This window comes from Pleurodeles waltl, chromosome 6 (genome assembly GCF_031143425.1).
Source record: "Pleurodeles waltl isolate 20211129_DDA chromosome 6, aPleWal1.hap1.20221129, whole genome shotgun sequence".
NCBI classification, from domain to species: Eukaryota; Metazoa; Chordata; class Amphibia; order Caudata; family Salamandridae; genus Pleurodeles; species Pleurodeles waltl.
Genome location: NC_090445.1, coordinates 77,335,985 through 77,354,394, shown reverse-complemented (window position 1 = coordinate 77,354,394; position 18,410 = coordinate 77,335,985). Strand labels below are relative to the sequence as shown.

Sequence of the window (18,410 nt, the reverse complement as noted above, 5' to 3'; positions counted from 1 at the left end):
TAAATCGGGAAGCAATAAAGAACTGGTGAGTCTGCACATCGACTTGCCATTCACAACTCAATGTTTGAGTTGGGGTAGGGTGATGCATGCCAAGTTGGTTTTATTGAATTTGTGGAGGCCTGCTCTTTGTCTCCAGTCACCAAATGGATTTTGACATTTCAAGCATCACTTCCCGCGCTTTTTAATCAGTTCCTGTAATCTACTTTGTTCCAGCTAGTGCAGTGCCTGCTGTCTCTACAATAATAGTGGATTTCTTTAAGTTAGACTATTTTTCTTTTCTTTTCATCCTCTGGTTAAACAGCATTTCAGAGTTCTTTTTGGCATCTGCAGTTGGATATTTTATATTAAAAAAATACCTTAACACTTAAGACTTGTTGTTCTCAGAACTGAATGTGTGTATGGAAAAATGGCTGAATAAGGTTTTAAATTTACATTTTTTGTGATGAACTGGCTGACACAGAAACTTGATGTTTCCTTTAATCCTGTTTAGTTTTCAGCATGCAGTCACTAAAATAACTGGATGAATTAGAAATTACAAAATTCTTTGAATGAATGTTCAGGCCTCTGCGGGTCATTAGAAACTGTGCAAACTGTATTAAGGATTTGTATGAGATTCGATTTTTCAAATTGTTCTTCCTTCATTATTTAAAGACCCATTGGATATTTTGGCACACAAAGAACAATTTAGATTATGGTTCCAATATTTCTAGGTGAAAGAAATAATCTGAATAGGTATTTAGCTTCCATGGCCCAACAGTTATCAAGTGTTGTTTAACCCTACTCTTACGCCATTACAAGATATGAGTCTCTTGTCCAGTGAAGAGTTCATTTGAAGATGCCTTTCTCGTCCAAATCTTCTTTTCCGTCTCATTAGTTTGCAAGCTAATGGTGCAGTCAGGCTGTACAGAAAAAAGAATCCATCTGCGTAGGAAATTCACATCGCCCATTGAAGATTGCATTCTGTAAGTACTCACTTTTGTACAGTAGAGTGGAAATGGGCCTTATAGGTAATGATGGGGACTTATTAGAAGTGGTTCTTATACAGCTGATAGTTTAATTATTATTTTATTAATATTGCACACATAAATCACTACACTGGAGTTGTGGGTTAGTCACCCTTATTTAGATGCTGCTGTTTGGGAGAGTGAGTTCCCTACAGAGGCGGGGAATGAGTAGAGAACCTTATAGAGGTGATGGTTTAGAGTGGAGGTGACGAGTTATTGGAGGCAAAAACTCCTTTAAAAGTTTATTGGTTGGTGGAGAGGAAAAGTCCTTTTAGAGGGTGTGGTGAGGAAAATAGGCCCTGTATAGAGTCAGTGGGGAGGAGGAACCCTTGTAGAAGAACCACTGGGGCAATGAGGGGGAGAAGTCCTATGTATAAAGATGTTGGGTTAGTTAGCGGGATTATAGGGGAAACAATTTGGTGAGCGGAGGTACTTGTAGTGGTGATAGATCAGTTAGGAGAAGGGGGGCCTGTACATATGGCACACCAGTGGGGAGAAGCAATCCTTCATGTGGGTCAGTACTAAATGGGGGACCTGATAGAGGTGGTGGATCATGGGTGAGTATTGGTCCTTATAGAGATGCTGGGCCTTTTATAGTGTGCAGATAATGAGGAGTTATCGTAAAGCAATATGATCCTCTTTTGAAGCAATTCTTGATGACTTAGAATACAAGATGTAATTTAATTTAACTACCTTAAAATAACCTTACATTATTTAAAGAAATGTAAAAAGTAAGAACCCTTTTATTTAGAATACTACTTGTATCATTCATAACAAAGGTAATCAAAAGGACATGATACTACTAGTACCATTTGGGACATAGTCAGTGTACCAGACCACTAATAGTATTGCCCCATTATGGAGGTGCTCTATATACCAGAGTACAATCAGTACCATTGTGTCGGTACCCAATTCTTTGGAGCGTAGATCATAGGATTTTGATTGGCTGTGTAGAGGCAGCAGGAGTGCTCTTAGAAGAGTGAACACTGTTAGACTTAAGCAATTTTCATCTAAAACTAAGACGTTGGAGTGGGGGGTTCCTCAGGGATCCTCCCTGTGCCTGCATCTTTTCAATCTTTACATTAGACATCTTATTGCGGAGTTAGCATCCAGGGGCTGCTGTGTTTACAGTTACGCTGACAACGACTCAATTGTTGTTTGATCTAGACACCACTCCTTCCTGCAGTGCGCATTTCTAAATTTAATGAGATACATTGCAGTTAGATGGAGTCTAATCAATTGAAATTGAAAGCAGATAAGACAAAAATAGTTATGTGAATAACAGGAGCTATGTTTGGAGCCATCTTTACTGGCGAGGGGATTTGGTCTCACCTCTGATTCCATCTACTCCAGCTAAGAACCTAGGGGTTGTGATCGATGGACATCTCTCACTAGTGCTTCAGATGAACTCCTTGGTTTCCAAATGCATTCTCCTGTTGAAAAATGCTGAGGAAATTAGCACCACTACTACCTGTAGAAACACGGAAGTTTTGGGTGATCACGACTATCACTCTGAGACTCAATTATGCAAATGCAATTGATGCAGGTTTGCCTAACGTTGTTCAGCATAAATTAGAAGTTATCCAGAACAAGGCCACCAGGCTAATCTTTCTTTTGCCTAGATATACACATGCTACTCTCTTGTAACAGAAACTTCACTGACTCCCTGTGAAAGAACAGATCCAGGACAGTGTGCTGTATGACGTTTAAAAGTTTGAATGGACAGGCTCCTGTTTTTTTCCAATTGATAGGATTAAGAAATATATCCTCTCACGTAATTTGAGATCTTCCTATACTAATCATTAGTAGTATCTGGTTTCAGAAGAAGAGTTCGGGGGAAGGAGCTTTTCAGTAATGGCTCCTACCATGTGGAACTCATTGACGGTAATGGTTCGCCATGCGACATATTATAGTACCTTCTGGAAAAGTTTGAAAACCTGCCTGTTTAAATAAACAGACTTATGGAATTAAGGGCCAGATGTATCATGCATTTTTGTGGTCAGAAACGACCCAACCGGGCCGTTTGCGACTGCAAAAATGCATTTTGGCATGTAGGAATTCCAGTTTGCGATTCGGTAACTTGAAATTGCTACCACATATCGATTCGGTATTAGGAAGGGGCGTGTCAAGGGCGTCCCTTCCTGATACCGAATTGCAGCGGTATGTAGGAATGTTTTGGGACCGAAATGCAGTCGAAAACATTAGCATTTTACCACCTACTTCAAGTAGGTGGTAACCCATTCGCAAAAACATTTTGTAAGAGCAGGCAGTGGTCCTTTGAGGAAACGGGCTGCAGTAAAAAAAAAAAAAAAAAAGGATTGCTTTATTTAAAAGCAATCACAGACATGGTGGTCTGCTGAGCCCCGCAGACCACCATCCTACCTCATGAATATTAATGAAGTAGGTCGATTTGCAAGCCATTGGAAATTGCTAAATGAAACTCCTGGGGTTTCATGTATTCAAATAGCTATTACCTAATTGTGATTCGCAGAAAATCGCAATTAGGTAATTGCTATTCCAATAAATTATACATCTGGCCCTTAGATGGTTAATGATGGCTTCACCAGATAGGATATTTCATTAGTGCCTAGTAACCAATAGTTAAGGTGCACTTTACAAGACTACCATAACATAACACTGTATCCACATGGTCCAGTCACATCTGAACTTGGGTATAGTTCTAAACAAGAACCTTCTGTACAGGGATATGATTTGTTTAAAAGGGAACACTGTGTGCCATATCATGTGAATTATGTTGTATTTTGCTAGAGTCTAAACAGTGAATGTGCAGAGGGTACACAAGATTGCGTCCATGTCTATGTTACTTGGTATTTTATGCACCTGCTGCACACTGTTGTTTCATCTATTGCTTTGGCAAAAAAAGTGGAGGTACCATCGTAATTCATCTAAATATTCCCTTCAAACCCTTGAAACCAGGTCTACTATAAGAGGATGCACGATTTCTGTTAAGCCACCATAATACTCACCTGTTTGTTCCCACTCACCAAATATTGCAATGCTACAGTTCATTGCGCTGAAAAGTGTAGAAATACAGAGGGCGTTGGCAGCGAAAAGAGCCCACTGCATGCCAAGGAGTAGTTGTTTGTTCAAAGAAGAGGGCATTACTAGACTCAGCCCTAGTGTCCACACTAGTGTGTTCAATAGTTGCATTTTCCACCTTGCCCAGTTGTAAGATTTTTTTCATTTTTATTTTATTTATTATTTGGTTTATAAAAACCGTACAAAAGTTCAAGGCATTAATCAATTCCAACAATAAGTATGTCGAAAAAATGGATCTAGTACTTAACATCAGTATAAAATTCTAACAAAAGAACTCCTTTTCATAAAAAGTTTCATGACAGGATCACATATTTTAACAGTATGCCAATTCACCAGTAAATGGAGCACTATAACTTCAAAATAAGATTCTAAATTACAAAATAGATGTTTGTTTTGCATTATCAATAAATCAATTAATTTACAAGACTCACAACATTCAGTATAATATAACCATTGCAATACCCAGCTATTAAATTAATTGGTCTCTCCAGTGTGAAGCTTTCATTGAAAAATACTCAAATGGTTTTAATCTAAAGTGACAGTGCAAGTGGAGATGAATGTCCTAAGTATCCACCACCCTTTGAGCGTTGCGAAGGGACCAAAAGGGGAAATGTTGGGGCACTATGAAACACAAATACGTAGAGAGGGATTAAACTGGACCCAGTTTTCATCCTTTGCAAATTCACTGGTATTTTTGTTTTTTTAGTAAATATAGGGAATGTATCTTCCATATGAGATGTGGTATCAGAACTTGCATTTTCTTTGCGAAAAGCAGAAGTTATATCACCACACCACCTAGGGTGGAAGTATTTAAGATGTTGCAATAACTATACTTTCATATCTATTTACTCTAATGTGTGAATACAGACCAGTGCAAATGGCATTTGCAAAGGCACTCCGGTGTTAAGTACACCTAACTTACACAGGAGTACCAATAAATGAGGAATAACGTACACACAGAATTCGAGTTCCTTTTGTGGCAATCATTACCCTCAAAGCCCTGTTTTTAGGACGAGTGTGCAAGCGCTTTGACCTGTTGTTAGTATTGTGGCTTTTAACCATGCCACCTCACACCCATCACTTTCACTCGTTCGTGGCTTGCCTTTCAAAAATCCTTTGTTATCATTGGTAAATGCCTTACGTTTGTCCGTCCTTGGGGAGGTTTGTGACGGCCTTGCAGACTGACCCTGTTACATGGATAATTGCACGACTGCCGATATGTTTGGCTGTGAGCGAACGTCTTTTTCTTTTTGTCTCTCCCTCATGCTCATGGCAGCTGTGGCGCTTTGAATCGGCTCACTTTTGTCAACTAATGTTTTACTTTTCATTTTCAATTTATGTGGCAAGAAAAGTCCAGTTAAGAATTTACAACGCCAATAGCTCTAACTTGAGCAAATGCGAGACCGATTGCATTGCAAATGCTTGTTTCCTGTTCAATTACTGCCACGTAGTGTCACAGGAGGAAACAGCATTTACATTCATCTACTAATGGGAAAGACTGCTCAATCAGGAGTGAACACAGCTTGTATCTATTTTTAGCACACACCCTCATATAAACAATAGTGATACTTTGGCTCTCCAGCGTTCTAGTACTTAGTGGCGTTATGTCTGTTCTTGTAATTTTAATCCTAAAACAGACAGGATGTTACTGCTGCTTTGCGACATCGCTTATTTGAAGACCTTGAGCCACCGTCGGTTTGTTCATTTATTTAAGCAAGTTTTATTTCCTTACTGTGTTTCAAATCTTTACTTTCAGAATCCGAGGTGCCGCTGTGCATCTGTATTAACCATAAAACAGACACACATTTCAACCCTGATTAGTTATTCGGGGCTGGTGCAAACAGTTTTTTTGCACAATTCCGAGGTTTCTGATGATTATAACACCCTTGCACTGATAGGGCTTGATTAACCAATGCCTTATTAAATTGAGACCCCTGCCAAATTACAAGTGCTGTGATAAAAGTCTCGCCCTCTGGATTTACTCCATTCATATTATTTAACAGAGATAAAGGCTCGGTAAATACCAAGATATATGGCTTATGGTGTGGGAAGTACCAAAATCTGCATGTTATGCCCAATTTTATGGGCAACCTCATTATTGGTGCTATTTATCCAACCAAGTTAATTCTAACGCTGGAGCACTGGATTTCACAGGTGTGATAAATGCCACTCCTAACTGAGACTATGGATTACAGTAGGTCAAGCCTGCTCACATTTAAGGGGGGAAAAGATCAGAAAAGAAAATATGCAGAAACTAAAAAATGGATGCGTTTACTACACACAGTAAATATCTCCCCAACCCCAGGTGGTATTGACTGAGTGTGGTCCATATCCCTCTGTATTCTGCAGAACCTGGAACCAGGGCTTAAGAGATGTCTTGTAACATAGTGGGAGGCGTCAGGAGCATCTTCTGCAGTGGACCACAGTGCTGAGACATTTTTCTTTTTAACCAGTTTCTTAAAACATAGTAACTTCTTAATCTTCGGATCTCTCATCTGGATGTCCAGTTGTGTGAATAAAAACTTCCAACACATTTCAGTCCTGATAGCCTCCATTTTCTCTCCTGCAAAAGGTTAAACACAAGATAGAGCCATGTCAGTCAGCAATGCACTTAAAGGAACTCAGTTTCGTTCTCTATGTTTTTTTTACCTTTAATATATTTACTATTAAGTTTCTAAAATAAAGTACTCAAATGTATTAGAACGTTAGCATACGTGGAGTTCAATTGGAGTTCAAATGTGGGTGGAGATACACTTTATTTATTCAGCTGTAGTCAAGTTAATGTCCTACTAAGGTCACAGCCAGAGACTTATTTTTAGGTCTGGCTGAAGAAAACATTAGCTTTCTTTGCTTTTTTAATATATTTATTTACAAAAAATGTGCTGTATGCATAGAAAAGACACTAGTTTTGAATTTGGTAGTAGTGGTGTTCATTCTTCACTTGCAAACCCATGGAATCTGCAACTCCAGTCGCAGTCGCCACTAGGTAGTTATAGATACAACCTTGATCTATAAAAAGCAGTTTTTTACTTGGCTACATCTTTGGCGCTGCTTGAGGAATTTTCACGAAATTTTCCCAACAAAATTTGACAGTTACATCAGCTGCTGTGTGAAGAGTTTCAGGGTGATCTGTCAAGCGGGAGCCAAGAAAAAGGGGGGGGGGGGAGAGTAAAAAAAGGAGCGTTTCCCATGTTAATTCCCAAATGTATTTTGAACAGTGATAGCGCCCGAACCACTGGACAGAATTACACTGAATTTTGCAGAAAGGTTGCTCTTGGCCCAGAAAGCACCTTTTTTGCTGTTTGGTGTAAATCCATTTAGTAGTAACCCTGACTCCTTAGCTCTGGTGCTGGGGTCCAAGAGGGCCTCCCCTGGGGCAGAAAAGCATTGTTTTCAAAATTTTCAGCAGAAGTCACAGCGGATCTGCCGGAAAAAACACCCAAAACAGGCGTGGGTTACTGCTCTTGATAATGCTGAAGCCCCCCCCGGGTGAATTAAGTCCCGGGGGCACTGACATTTTATTGCAGGGGAAGGTGGTGTGCTGCTTTGGGGACCACCACCCCCCCAGGGCACTAATCAAAAAGTACTGTGGGGGGCCACCTGCATCCTCCACTCCCCGCAGCCCTGGGGACGTCCACCTCCCTGGGGCAATATTGAAAACGAATTGGGGGGGTACACCCATCTCCCTCGCAGCCCAAGGACCCACACCTTCCCGGGGTACTAATGAAAAGTAATGGGGGGGCTAATTTAAAAAGAGATTGGGAGTCCGTCTTGGACCACCAGGCCCCAGGGACCACCACCTCCCCAGGGCTATTGATGTTGGAGGGGGGCCAAAACTGTGCAAAGCGACATTCTGACCATGACCGTGACCCTGGCGGTCTGGTGACCGTCAGGGTCATAATGGGGCCCTTTCATCTTTGAGCACCATTTTTTTTAATGTGATGTGTTTTTCAGATAGTCATTATTTATTTCCATTTTTGATTTGTCTCTTCTCTTTTTATTTAGCCTCAGAAATGTAAAGAGGATTTGCAAAACAGGTGTAGGCTGAGTCATGTGAAGGCACCAAAATTTGCTGTTAATAACACATGTTTCAATTTACTATTGATCTAAAATTGCATATCGCTGTTTACATTTTTATGTAACCTTTCTCCGACAAAAAAAAACAAAAAATGGTTGGTGTCACACTTTTTGTTTTTGCCAATTAAGACTTAAATATGTTTTTAACCACTCATGCAGAATATGCTTTATCCAGAAGAAAATGGAGACATTATAAGAATGGAGACAAGCAGGTAGGTTACTTTCGGCCCAACATCACTAGATACAGTCATTATTAATTATTCCGTCTATAACTGGTGAAAACGGAGATCCAATAGTAGACCCATTAGACCTCACCCCTGAATTAATCTAGTGTTTTTTAGACAAAGTTATTCTTCTGAGCAGCAGGACACTAACATTTTGGAAGAAAGATTCATAGCAGGAAATTACATGCCAACTATATCGCCCGGTAGGCAAGACAGTTTTGAATAAAACATAAGTAAAGACTTTATAAAGCGCACAAATGCCGAGGCATCTTAGCGCTAGCATCCTATAAAAAGCCAAAGTCTCTATTTTGAACAGGAAGTGAAGAGCCAAGTTTTCAGAGTTTTTCTGAAAAGTACCCCGTTGGATTGAGCTCTTAAAGATAAAGGCATAGAGTTCCAAAATGTGCTTGCTAGGTAGGAAAAGCTTCTTCGTCCCATCTAGCTTTCTTTATTTTTGGGATGGTAACTAAATTGGCCAGATCTGTTCTCAAATTAAGGTTGGGCACGTACCAGGAAAAAATCATCTGAAAAAGAGAGGGACCTGTCCTATGCAGAGCCGTATGAACAATGCAAAGGGTCTTAAACGTGACCCTCTCACAGACAGGTAACCAGTGAAGGTCCCTAATGTTCTTTCAGATAGGACTACATTTAGGTATTTTAAGAAGCAGATGGGGTGCCTCATTTTGGAGGGATTGACTCTTCACCTGCAGGCGTTCCTTGATTCCTAGATATAGTGCATTACAGTAATCTAATTTCACTAGAACAAGAGCTCTAATACCCATTTTGTGCATGTCTAGGGAGATAAAAGGGAAAATGTGTTTTTAATACTTTGAGTAGAAATACGAGAAGATGACCTGATTACTTTGCCCAAAGAAACAGAGTTGTTCATCAAATATAACCCCCAGATATTTTACTTTCCTAGCAGGGCATGGAAGGGAACCAAGATTAGCTGGCCACCAGGAAGTATTCCAAAAAGAGGTGTTGTTACCAAATCACCTCAGTATTCTCAGAATTCAATTTAAAACAATTGTCCTGCATCCAGGTTACAATATGTGCAAAACAGTTTTTAAATTTGATGGCTGCCTCCTGGTCAGCGTCTGCGGCCCTCCCCAGCTCCTAGGGCTGCCTCATGCCTGGGATGAACTGAGAGGCTCCTGACTCTCAGTTCGAGGCCCTCCTCCACCCGCAGACTAGTGGCCATCACAAGTAAGTTTTTTCATTTTCCTTTCTTCTCTGTCACTCTTTCACTCTTGCAGTTTCTGCCTTTATCTTCTATCATCACTTGTTTTCCCTAGTGCTTTTTCCTTTCTCCCCTCTTCCTCAGCCCCCCACGAAGCACCTTTCCAGCCCTCCCGCCTCCCAGCTGACTGCTCCCCCTGCCCCTCCCCCATTCTTAATGGCATTCAAAGCGCTGTGAGAGGGCAACTGCACTGACCTCCTGGTCAGTGTCTGCTGCCCTCCCCCAGCGCCTCTGGCTGCAGCTGCCTCTGCCTCTTACCTGGGACGAACTGAGAGTCCCCTGACTTGCAGTTCGAGGCCCACCTCCACCCGCAGGCTCGTCCCTGTGCCTCATCCCTGGTGGTCTAGTGGCCATCACAAGTAAATATTTTCCTTTTCCTTTCTTCTCTCTGTTGCTGTTTCACTCTTGCAGTTTTTGCCTTTATCTTCTATCATCCCTCTTTTTCCTTAGTGCTTTTTCTTTCTCCCCTCTTCCTCTACCCCCCACCCGCGAAGCCCCTTTCCTGCCCTCCCGCCTCCAAGCTGACTGTTCCCCCTGCCCCCTCCTCTTCTCAGTGGCTGCCACAGCGTGGCTGCGCAGTGGACGCGTGCCGCTGGCACGCTGTTGGCGCGCCAAAGTCAAGCCCGTCTGCGCCCATCCGTGCCTGGACCGCGCCCATCGTCAGGAACCCTGGATCTCTGTTAGACCACCCCCTGGACTGCTCCGTTACGACTCCGAGACCCTCCTCCGCCTCAAACACCAGACGTCTCAACAACTGCTGTACCATCTCCCCCAAGGACACCCACGGACCTTTCACCTGCAGGAACTGCAACTTCAGCACCAACCTCAACAACCCGAAGGTACTCTCTGCACACAAAGATACCAACAACCTCCACAACTCCATCAACTGCCTGCTCCTGAACATCCGCTCATTCCACAAACACGCCACAGAACTCTGGGACCTGATCGACACCGCCCGACCAGACATTGCCTTCCTCACTGAGACCTGGACCAACCCCACCTCGAGTCCTGACATCGCCATCGCCATTCCCAATGGTTACAGCATCATAAGGAAGGACCGGCGCTCCCGCCCGGGCGGAGGAGTTGCCATTGTACTCAAGTCCTCACGACATGTCAAGGCCGTCCCAGAAGATCACTGCACCACCATGGAACACCTTCACTTCCTGGTCCACTCCAACCACAGCTCCTCCATCTGCAGCACCCTGGTGTACAGGACACCCGGCCCCCACCCCGCTTTCATAGGCGATGTCATAGACATCACTACCCCCCAGGCCCTGGCGTCAGTCGACTACCTCCTCCTCGGCGACCTGAACTTCCATCTTTAAGAGCGCTCCGACCCAAACACCACCGCTCTACTCGACAACCTCACCACCCTCGAACTCAGACAGCTGGTCTCCATACACATCGCAGGACACACTCTGGACGCCATCTTCACCTCACGCTACCTGATCACCATCAAGACCATCTCCACCCCAGACTTGTCCGACCACCTCTGCATACATTTCATAATCACACAGCAGCCGCACCTCCAGGACTCCCCCATAGGAAATGGAACAAAATCACCAACGAGCAACTCACCTCATTGCTGGCCAAATCCCTCCTTTCCCCCCTCTCACGACGCCAACACAGCAGCACGCAATCTCAACGCATGGATCACTGAATGCGCCGACACTCTAGCCCCTCTCCGGCTGACATCGGCCAAACGCGTACCTAAAAAGGGCAGCTGGGTCACCACCGAACTCCAAGAATCAAAGCGTACCCGCAGATGTTTAAAGAAAAAATGGAGGAACAGCCAATCCAGCGAAGCCCTCGCCTCATTTAGAGCCGCAACCGCCGAAAAATCAAGAATGAAAGGAAGGACGTACTCCGGGAGCGCATCAACTCCTCCGCACGCAACTCGAAGGAACTCTTCTCAGTCATGAACGAGTTCACAGATACCCCCTCTGAAGCCACCAGCAATCCCCCCGTCACAGGACCTCTGCAACAAACTTGCCTCCTTTTTCCACCACAAGATCCAGGACATCTACGACAGCTTCCTGTCACCTGTCACTGGAACCTGCGACCGACCCACCCCCCCAGAACCCACCCAGACCATCCACGACTGGTCCACGCTCACCACAGAGGAAACAGTCAACATCATAAACAGCACCGTCTCCCGAACCCCCTTGGACCCTTTCCTGCACCACATATACATAAGAGCTAGCGCATCCATCGCCCTGAGCTTCATAACACAATCAACTGCTCCATCAGCACTGGCACCTTCCCTGAGAACTGGAAACACGCCAAAATACACCATCTCTGGAAGAAACCTTCGGCCGACCCATCAGAACTAAAGAGTTTCCGGCCCATCTCACTGCTACCCTACCCCGCCAAAGTACTAGAGAAAGCAATCAGTGCACAACTACGGAATTTCATCAAGGCCAACCACTCCCTGGTCAGCTCCTAGTCTGGCTTCTGCAGCAATCTCAGCACGGAGACAGCACTCCTAGCAGCCACCAATGGCATCCGATTACTCCTAGACCACGGCCACACTGCAGCACTCGTACTCCTTGACCTCTCAGGAGCTTTCGACACGGTCTCCAACAGCACTCTGTGCACCAAACTCCACGACATAGGAATCCATGGAAGAGCCGCGGAATGGATCCACTCCTTCCTCTCCGGGAGAACGCAGAGGGTCAGACTCCCGCCACACACCTACAGGAGTCAACTGTGGAGTCCCCAAAGGATCCTCACTAAGTACCACACTGTTCAACGTATACATGGCCCCTCTTGCTGCCATCGTCAGACGCCACGGTATGAACATCGTGTCATATGCTGATGACACACAACTCATCATTTCCTTCACCGAAGTCCCAGACATGGCCAAAAGGAACTTTCACGCATGAATCAAAGCCATCGCCACCTGGATGAGAGAAGGTTGCCTCAAGCTCAACTCCGACAAGACGGAGCTCAACATCTTTGGAAGCGCCACCTCAGCTTGGGATGACTCCTGATGGTCAGCTGTGTGAAATAATGATAAATATGCCCCAACATGGTCAAGACACAGAAGCAGCCTTCTGCCTTCTCAACAACAGTCAGTGACAATAGCATGGTACATATAGCTCCTCTTTTGTGGGAGTCTGAAAAGCGTATGCGTACTCCCTTGTCCTGCAGTATCCAGGTCGCTTGGCATGTACGCCAATTTCTCTTTTCGAATAAAAGTGCATAAAAAATAAGGAGTTATATTTGAGTGGAGGAAATGTGGATATCATACTAACAAACCAGCAAATTGTACTGTTTACTTATTGACCCAAGCACTACTGTTTTATAAGTGTACAATCCTAGCCCCCTTCTCATTCCCAACCCCTCTCCTTGAGTGTTTTATGTATTTTTTATTACTTTTTGACATGTACAACCCTGGATTTTTACAGTGATTGTAGTGGAATTCTGTAAAATGTACTGAATGCAAGAGCCCCATCCTATTACAGGAAGCGTGGCAGTGTAATAGTGGTCTTTGTATGAAATCTCTTTATATTAAAAATTGTTGCTATGGCTCTGTATACAATAAAAATAAGATTAAAGAACAAAAAGAGGTGCCAGTAACAAAAGAGAAACTAATATAAAAATATTAAATGCATATAAAATATGAATATATATATATATATATATATATATATATATATATATATATATATATATTTATATATATATATATATATAGAAACAGAAGCCAATAACAAAACAGAAACAAAGGAAAATATTAAATATAATATATAAAGATCTCCTTGTGCAAGATGATTTAAATATGAGACATGTCAAGAGGATGTTGTACATTTGTTACAGTTACATTAGTTCTAGTTCTACATAAAAATAAACAGAACGTGTTCTCCCACGGTATGTTTTACACCAAACTAGGAGATAAAACGAAGCATTAACTCTGATGCTCCCCTCGGGTATTTTCCATGTGGGTAAAAAAGAGAGATATGAGCATTAACAGTTTTTTTTAGCCAATACAAAAAGGAGTCCGAGTGGGGGTGTTCTAGAACTACCACCTGGCAGATTTGAGGTTTGAGAAGTGATGGTAGGATGTATGTCAAGAAAAGAGTAAGGTGCTGTGAGGGGACACAAGGCACAGTCCATGAGGGTTATAATTCCACCCCCTACAGCACAGTAAGGATGGTACCTCCCAAACTGAACAGAAAAGAAGATTCGGAGAGGCAATGAAGGCGCAGAGGTGTGATGACAGAGCACATCAGGGTGCCATGAAACGGCCTCACAACTGCGTAGTGGCAGTAGATTACGTCATACACAAATCCTTCACCTGGTCCTGGTGGCAGTGAGTGACATGCACAGCTCCTGGTATTGGTGGCACTGAGTGATCTTGTACACAGCTCTCCTACCATGTGTAATGGGCAGTGAGCAGGAGCGGCTCGTGTGGCTGGGGAGAGGCGGGGTTGGGGGGTGCGGCGCGCTGAAGGGCATGGGAGAAAATTAATTCACTTAAATAAATAAAAAATCACGTACCTGCATTGCTCCCGCGCCACTTTTCTCCCGTCGCTGCTGCAGGCACAGGCTCCCCGCCTGCCCTGCGCCAATCCTGACGCTGATCAGAGCAGCGTCAGGATTGGCTGGGAGCCTGTGCAGGCTTTGAGAGCCCTGTACGCATGTGTGTTTGGCCGGCCCGAAACAGCCGGCCAAACACACATGCGCTATGAGGGGAGTGCACAGTGCACTCCCCTCAGCTCGTCACCCCAGTGCCCCGCCCATTTCATAAAAGGATTTGCAGCAGTTGCTGCTGGCGGGGGCGCCTGGCAGTGAGTGATGTTACTGACATATCTTCCAACGTGTACCACAGAAATACATTGTCCTCAGTTCCTACACCTGGTGGTAGGGACAGTGAATGACAATAAACACAGTTCTCTTGCCTGGCGTTACTGACTACGTTCCTTTAACTGGTTTGTTGGCAGGGAATGCCAGGTTCTTTACCAGGTATCACTAAGTGACATTATACACAGCTCCTTTACCCTGTGTTAGTGGAAATGAATGATACTGTATTCAGCTCTCATACCTGGTGTTAGTGACAGGTCCTGATGAAGTCAATGACACGATACACAGATGAACCAACTACCTGGTGGCTTTGAGAATAGGCACTTCAATTACCTGTTAGTGAGAGACATACACAGCTCATTCCCCTGGCACTGTACAGAGCTCCTTTACTTTCTGCCACTGAGTGACAATATCCCCACCTCCTAGTGACTGTGAGCGATCTTGTAGACCGTCTCATACTTGGTGGGTACCAAGATACGCAATCCCTTTAAACTGTGAAACTCTACGTACACTTAATTCCATTGCCTGGCGTTAGTGACAACAAAACACATGATAAATGCTGAATTTAATGGGTCCAGTGAATGACATTCTGCACAGCTCTCTTACCTGGTATTGTCTAAAGTCTCTGCTGCTCTCACACTCATCCTGTCACCGGCTGGATACACAGTGCTCCTGCATTTTTTCCCTCCTTCGTTGACCTCAGGACAGAAGAGGGGGCGCAGGGTGGGGGGGAAGGAGGCCCCAGAGAAGGTGAAGAGCAGAGACCGGTCATCCACATTGTACAGCGAGAGCCTGCCCGCCTCATAGTCCAGAAAGAGACCCACAGCTGTGGGGGGCACAGATGGAGTCAGGAAGGTGGGAGGGTAGGTGAGAGCTCTGTATTCACCATCTCTGAGCCACACTAGCCAGTATCCATCCTCAGGAGACGCTGTGATGTCGCCCAACCTCGTCACAAAGTCATCGCACACCCCCAGGTCCCAGCCCATCTTGTCCCCCACCTCCACCTCCCAGTAATGCCTCCCAGAGCCCATCCTCTCTCTCCCCAGGACAATGGGGGCAACATCATATCTCTGGGGGGTGTAGGGCAGACACTGTTCTCTTTCGCCATCTCTCACGCTTCTTCCATCATCAGACAGGATGAGCCTCCGATGAGCAGTGTCAGGATCCAGGGTCACCTCAGCTGCAAATCGTAGAGAAGCAGTGATAAGAGTTAGCAGCCAATCGCAACAAAGATCAGAGAACTGACAAGTCAATCGTGTCACGTAATTTTAGTAGTGGAAAGCAGCAGCTTAGCCAAATCAAAAAAAAACAAAACAAAAAAAAAGCCCCACACAACACTTAAATATCTTTTTGTGCTGTAATTATCCACAACTCGTGATAAAAATCGGAGCATCCTACAAACTGGTGCTCCCTGCCCCTTTTTTCACATCAAGTAAAATGCAAGGCCCAACTCAGGAGGACACGAGCATTGACAAGTTCACTCTAGTGCACATCTGCCAGGGTGAGAGAGGCTCAATTCTGAGTGCCCAGTCCTAGACAGCTACTTCTGTGCTGTGACATTACATATTTAATAAAATAACGAGAACCGAATGCGAAGTTTGAACTAGGAATAAGCAGATACTCAATGTAAATTGCTTAAATAACGCTCAAAGGTCAGGCCAGGATCTTTCCCAATGTTTATTCTTCCTGACCTACCTGGAAGAGGTGTTCCTTGTACCATGAGCCCGGGGATGCAGGACAGATGTGAGAAATCGCTTCCATCTCTGGGTCAATGTATTACCAGGTGTCTGTTCTCTAAACATCTGTACCCTAATGTTACCAGCATGGCTAAAGGCTGCTGGTATGTTGAGATGCACATAGATGTCTGCAACTGTAAGCTATCTCTCTCTCTCATCAGAGCATTAATAAGAAAATATTATCACTTTAAACCCAGAACATTTGGATTTACTAACTGAAACAGATCTCTTTTAGTTCTTGCCTACAGGCATCTTTAGCAGCCTGTTGTTTTAGACCTAATGTATATAATACAATGCACGTAGTATGGGCCTTGGACCTGCCCTTTGCTATCATTGGCTAGCTTTCTTGTCAATGTAATTTCCAATGGGTAATGGCCATTTTTTTGATTTAGCAAGGCTGGTAAGCATTGGCAAAGCCAGTAGGTCTGCACTGTCAAGTCAAAAGGAAAGTCTTACTGTATTTTCAAATGCCTGTTAAATGAATCAACCAAGCTTATTCTCCACTCTTTTGTTTGATGAGGCTGTGTCTTTCCGCAATTTCTATGCTAATATGGGGAAAGGGTGAATGTGGAGTTACAAAGGGTAAAATCACATTAAACGTTCTTTTCACATTTTTAAGTGTCCTACACTTCCTGTGATAGACAGAGTGCCATTCTTGACGATGCTAACGAGCCCTTCACTCAGCATCTGGCCTCAACGGAGCTTTCATCTGACCTGGTCATGGGCCCTACCAACAATTTGGTGATGATGCCTCTCATGTAGATATATGTCAGTAATTATAAAGTTTTTGGGGATTCGATTGTATATACAGAGAACCCCCAATTTCACCGAGCTCCCGCTCTTCCGTTCCATTTCCACTTTTCACCAGTTAAATAATAATTTACAAATTCAATATAGAAGGTACTATGATGGACTCATTAAAAGATTTAAGCTTAGACTGTAAGGCGAAAAAATGTGGACACCTGGGCCCATATTTATACTTTTTTAGCGCCGCATTTGCGCAGCCTTTTGACGCAAAAGCGGCGCAAGCTTACAAAATATTGAGCCAAAAAACGACGCAAGTGCGGAGCTAAAAAGGTATAAACATGGGCCCTGGTTATCCAAGTTGACCATGTTATCACCTAGAAGTCTTAGGCCCTTTTTTATACTTTATTTGCGCCGCATTTGGGTCATTTTTTGACGCAAAAGCGGCACTAACTTACAAAATACAAGTATATTTCGAAAGTTTGCGCTGTTTTTGCCAAAAAATTATGCAAATGCGGCGCAAATAAAAGTATAAATATGAGCCTTAGTGTTGTGCAGGGCACCACATGCCTCGACTCAAAGACTCTATTCGAGGAGACAGATATGGGCTGTCAAACAACCCCGGTCGAATTAGGAATCCTGAAGTGGCCTTATGAACAATGAGTACTGGGGGACTCGGATTTTGAAAAGTGCTTGAGTGGTTGACGGAGGGTTCTCGTCCCACTGTAGCATCCCTTCCTGTTAGGTTGAACAGTCCAAACAGGCCTCCTTTACAGGATCTGCTTTCAATAAACCACATAATCACAAACCCTACACGTATGTCTGAGCAATAGCTGTGGTGCTACCATATTTAAAAGGAATGTGTGACAGATAGAGCGAAGTACCTGAGAATAGAGCGCTATACCATGCTATTATTATTTCTGACAGTTACCACATGGTGGCGCTGGCTGTCTATTTTTCAGAATAGCAAATCAGCTGGATTTCAATATGCTCTTCACTTGGCAGCATTAGCAGAGTGTACAAGCTGCGGTGACCTGCCATCGAATGATCTGGTCCCATGGCACTTCGGCTTTTTCTGAAATTAAGCACTGTTCTGATGTACACTCTGCTTGCCTCACCAAGGTATAAAATATATAACCAGGTGATAAACGACTGTTCTACAACAATAACACAAGATAAATGGGATTGATCATGTGCCCACATACCTAAGGTTTCTGGTAATGCTTGTCTTAAATTGGTGCAAATTAACATCATGTGGAGGCACTAGCTAGCATTCACACTGCTCCAAGTAAACAAGAAGCTGCAGATTTCTTCCATATGACATGGTCCTGCCTGTTGCTCAGTGGGTTTTGGAATGAAGAAGCAGCCAAGCTGCAGAGCACTGTGGGATGGCTAGTTTATTTGGATCATAAAACAAACTTTTCTGGGTCAAATACCGGTACCAAAAAGTGGCAAGTTTAATAGTTTGCTCTGTTAGGTCTTCTTGGCCATGAGGTGACTTGAGATACACTGGTTTAGT

The 18,410-nt window shown here is 43.8% G+C and overlaps 1 protein-coding gene across 1 annotated transcript in view; it reads right to left on the bottom strand.

The window, feature by feature from the left end:
- Window positions 1-6,070: 6,070 nt before the first annotated feature.
- LOC138299238 (E3 ubiquitin-protein ligase TRIM39-like) overlaps window positions 6,071-18,410 on the bottom strand; it is a 108,453-nt gene continuing 96,113 nt past the window's right edge. Inside the window, exons 7-8 of the mRNA XM_069237365.1 lie at window positions 15,018-15,591; window positions 6,071-6,627 (exon numbers count right to left, since the gene is read on the bottom strand). Coding sequence (XP_069093466.1) covers window positions 6,600-6,627; window positions 15,018-15,591 — 602 coding nt within the window. The 3' untranslated portion in view covers window positions 6,071-6,599. The remainder of the gene's footprint in view (window positions 6,628-15,017; window positions 15,592-18,410) is intronic.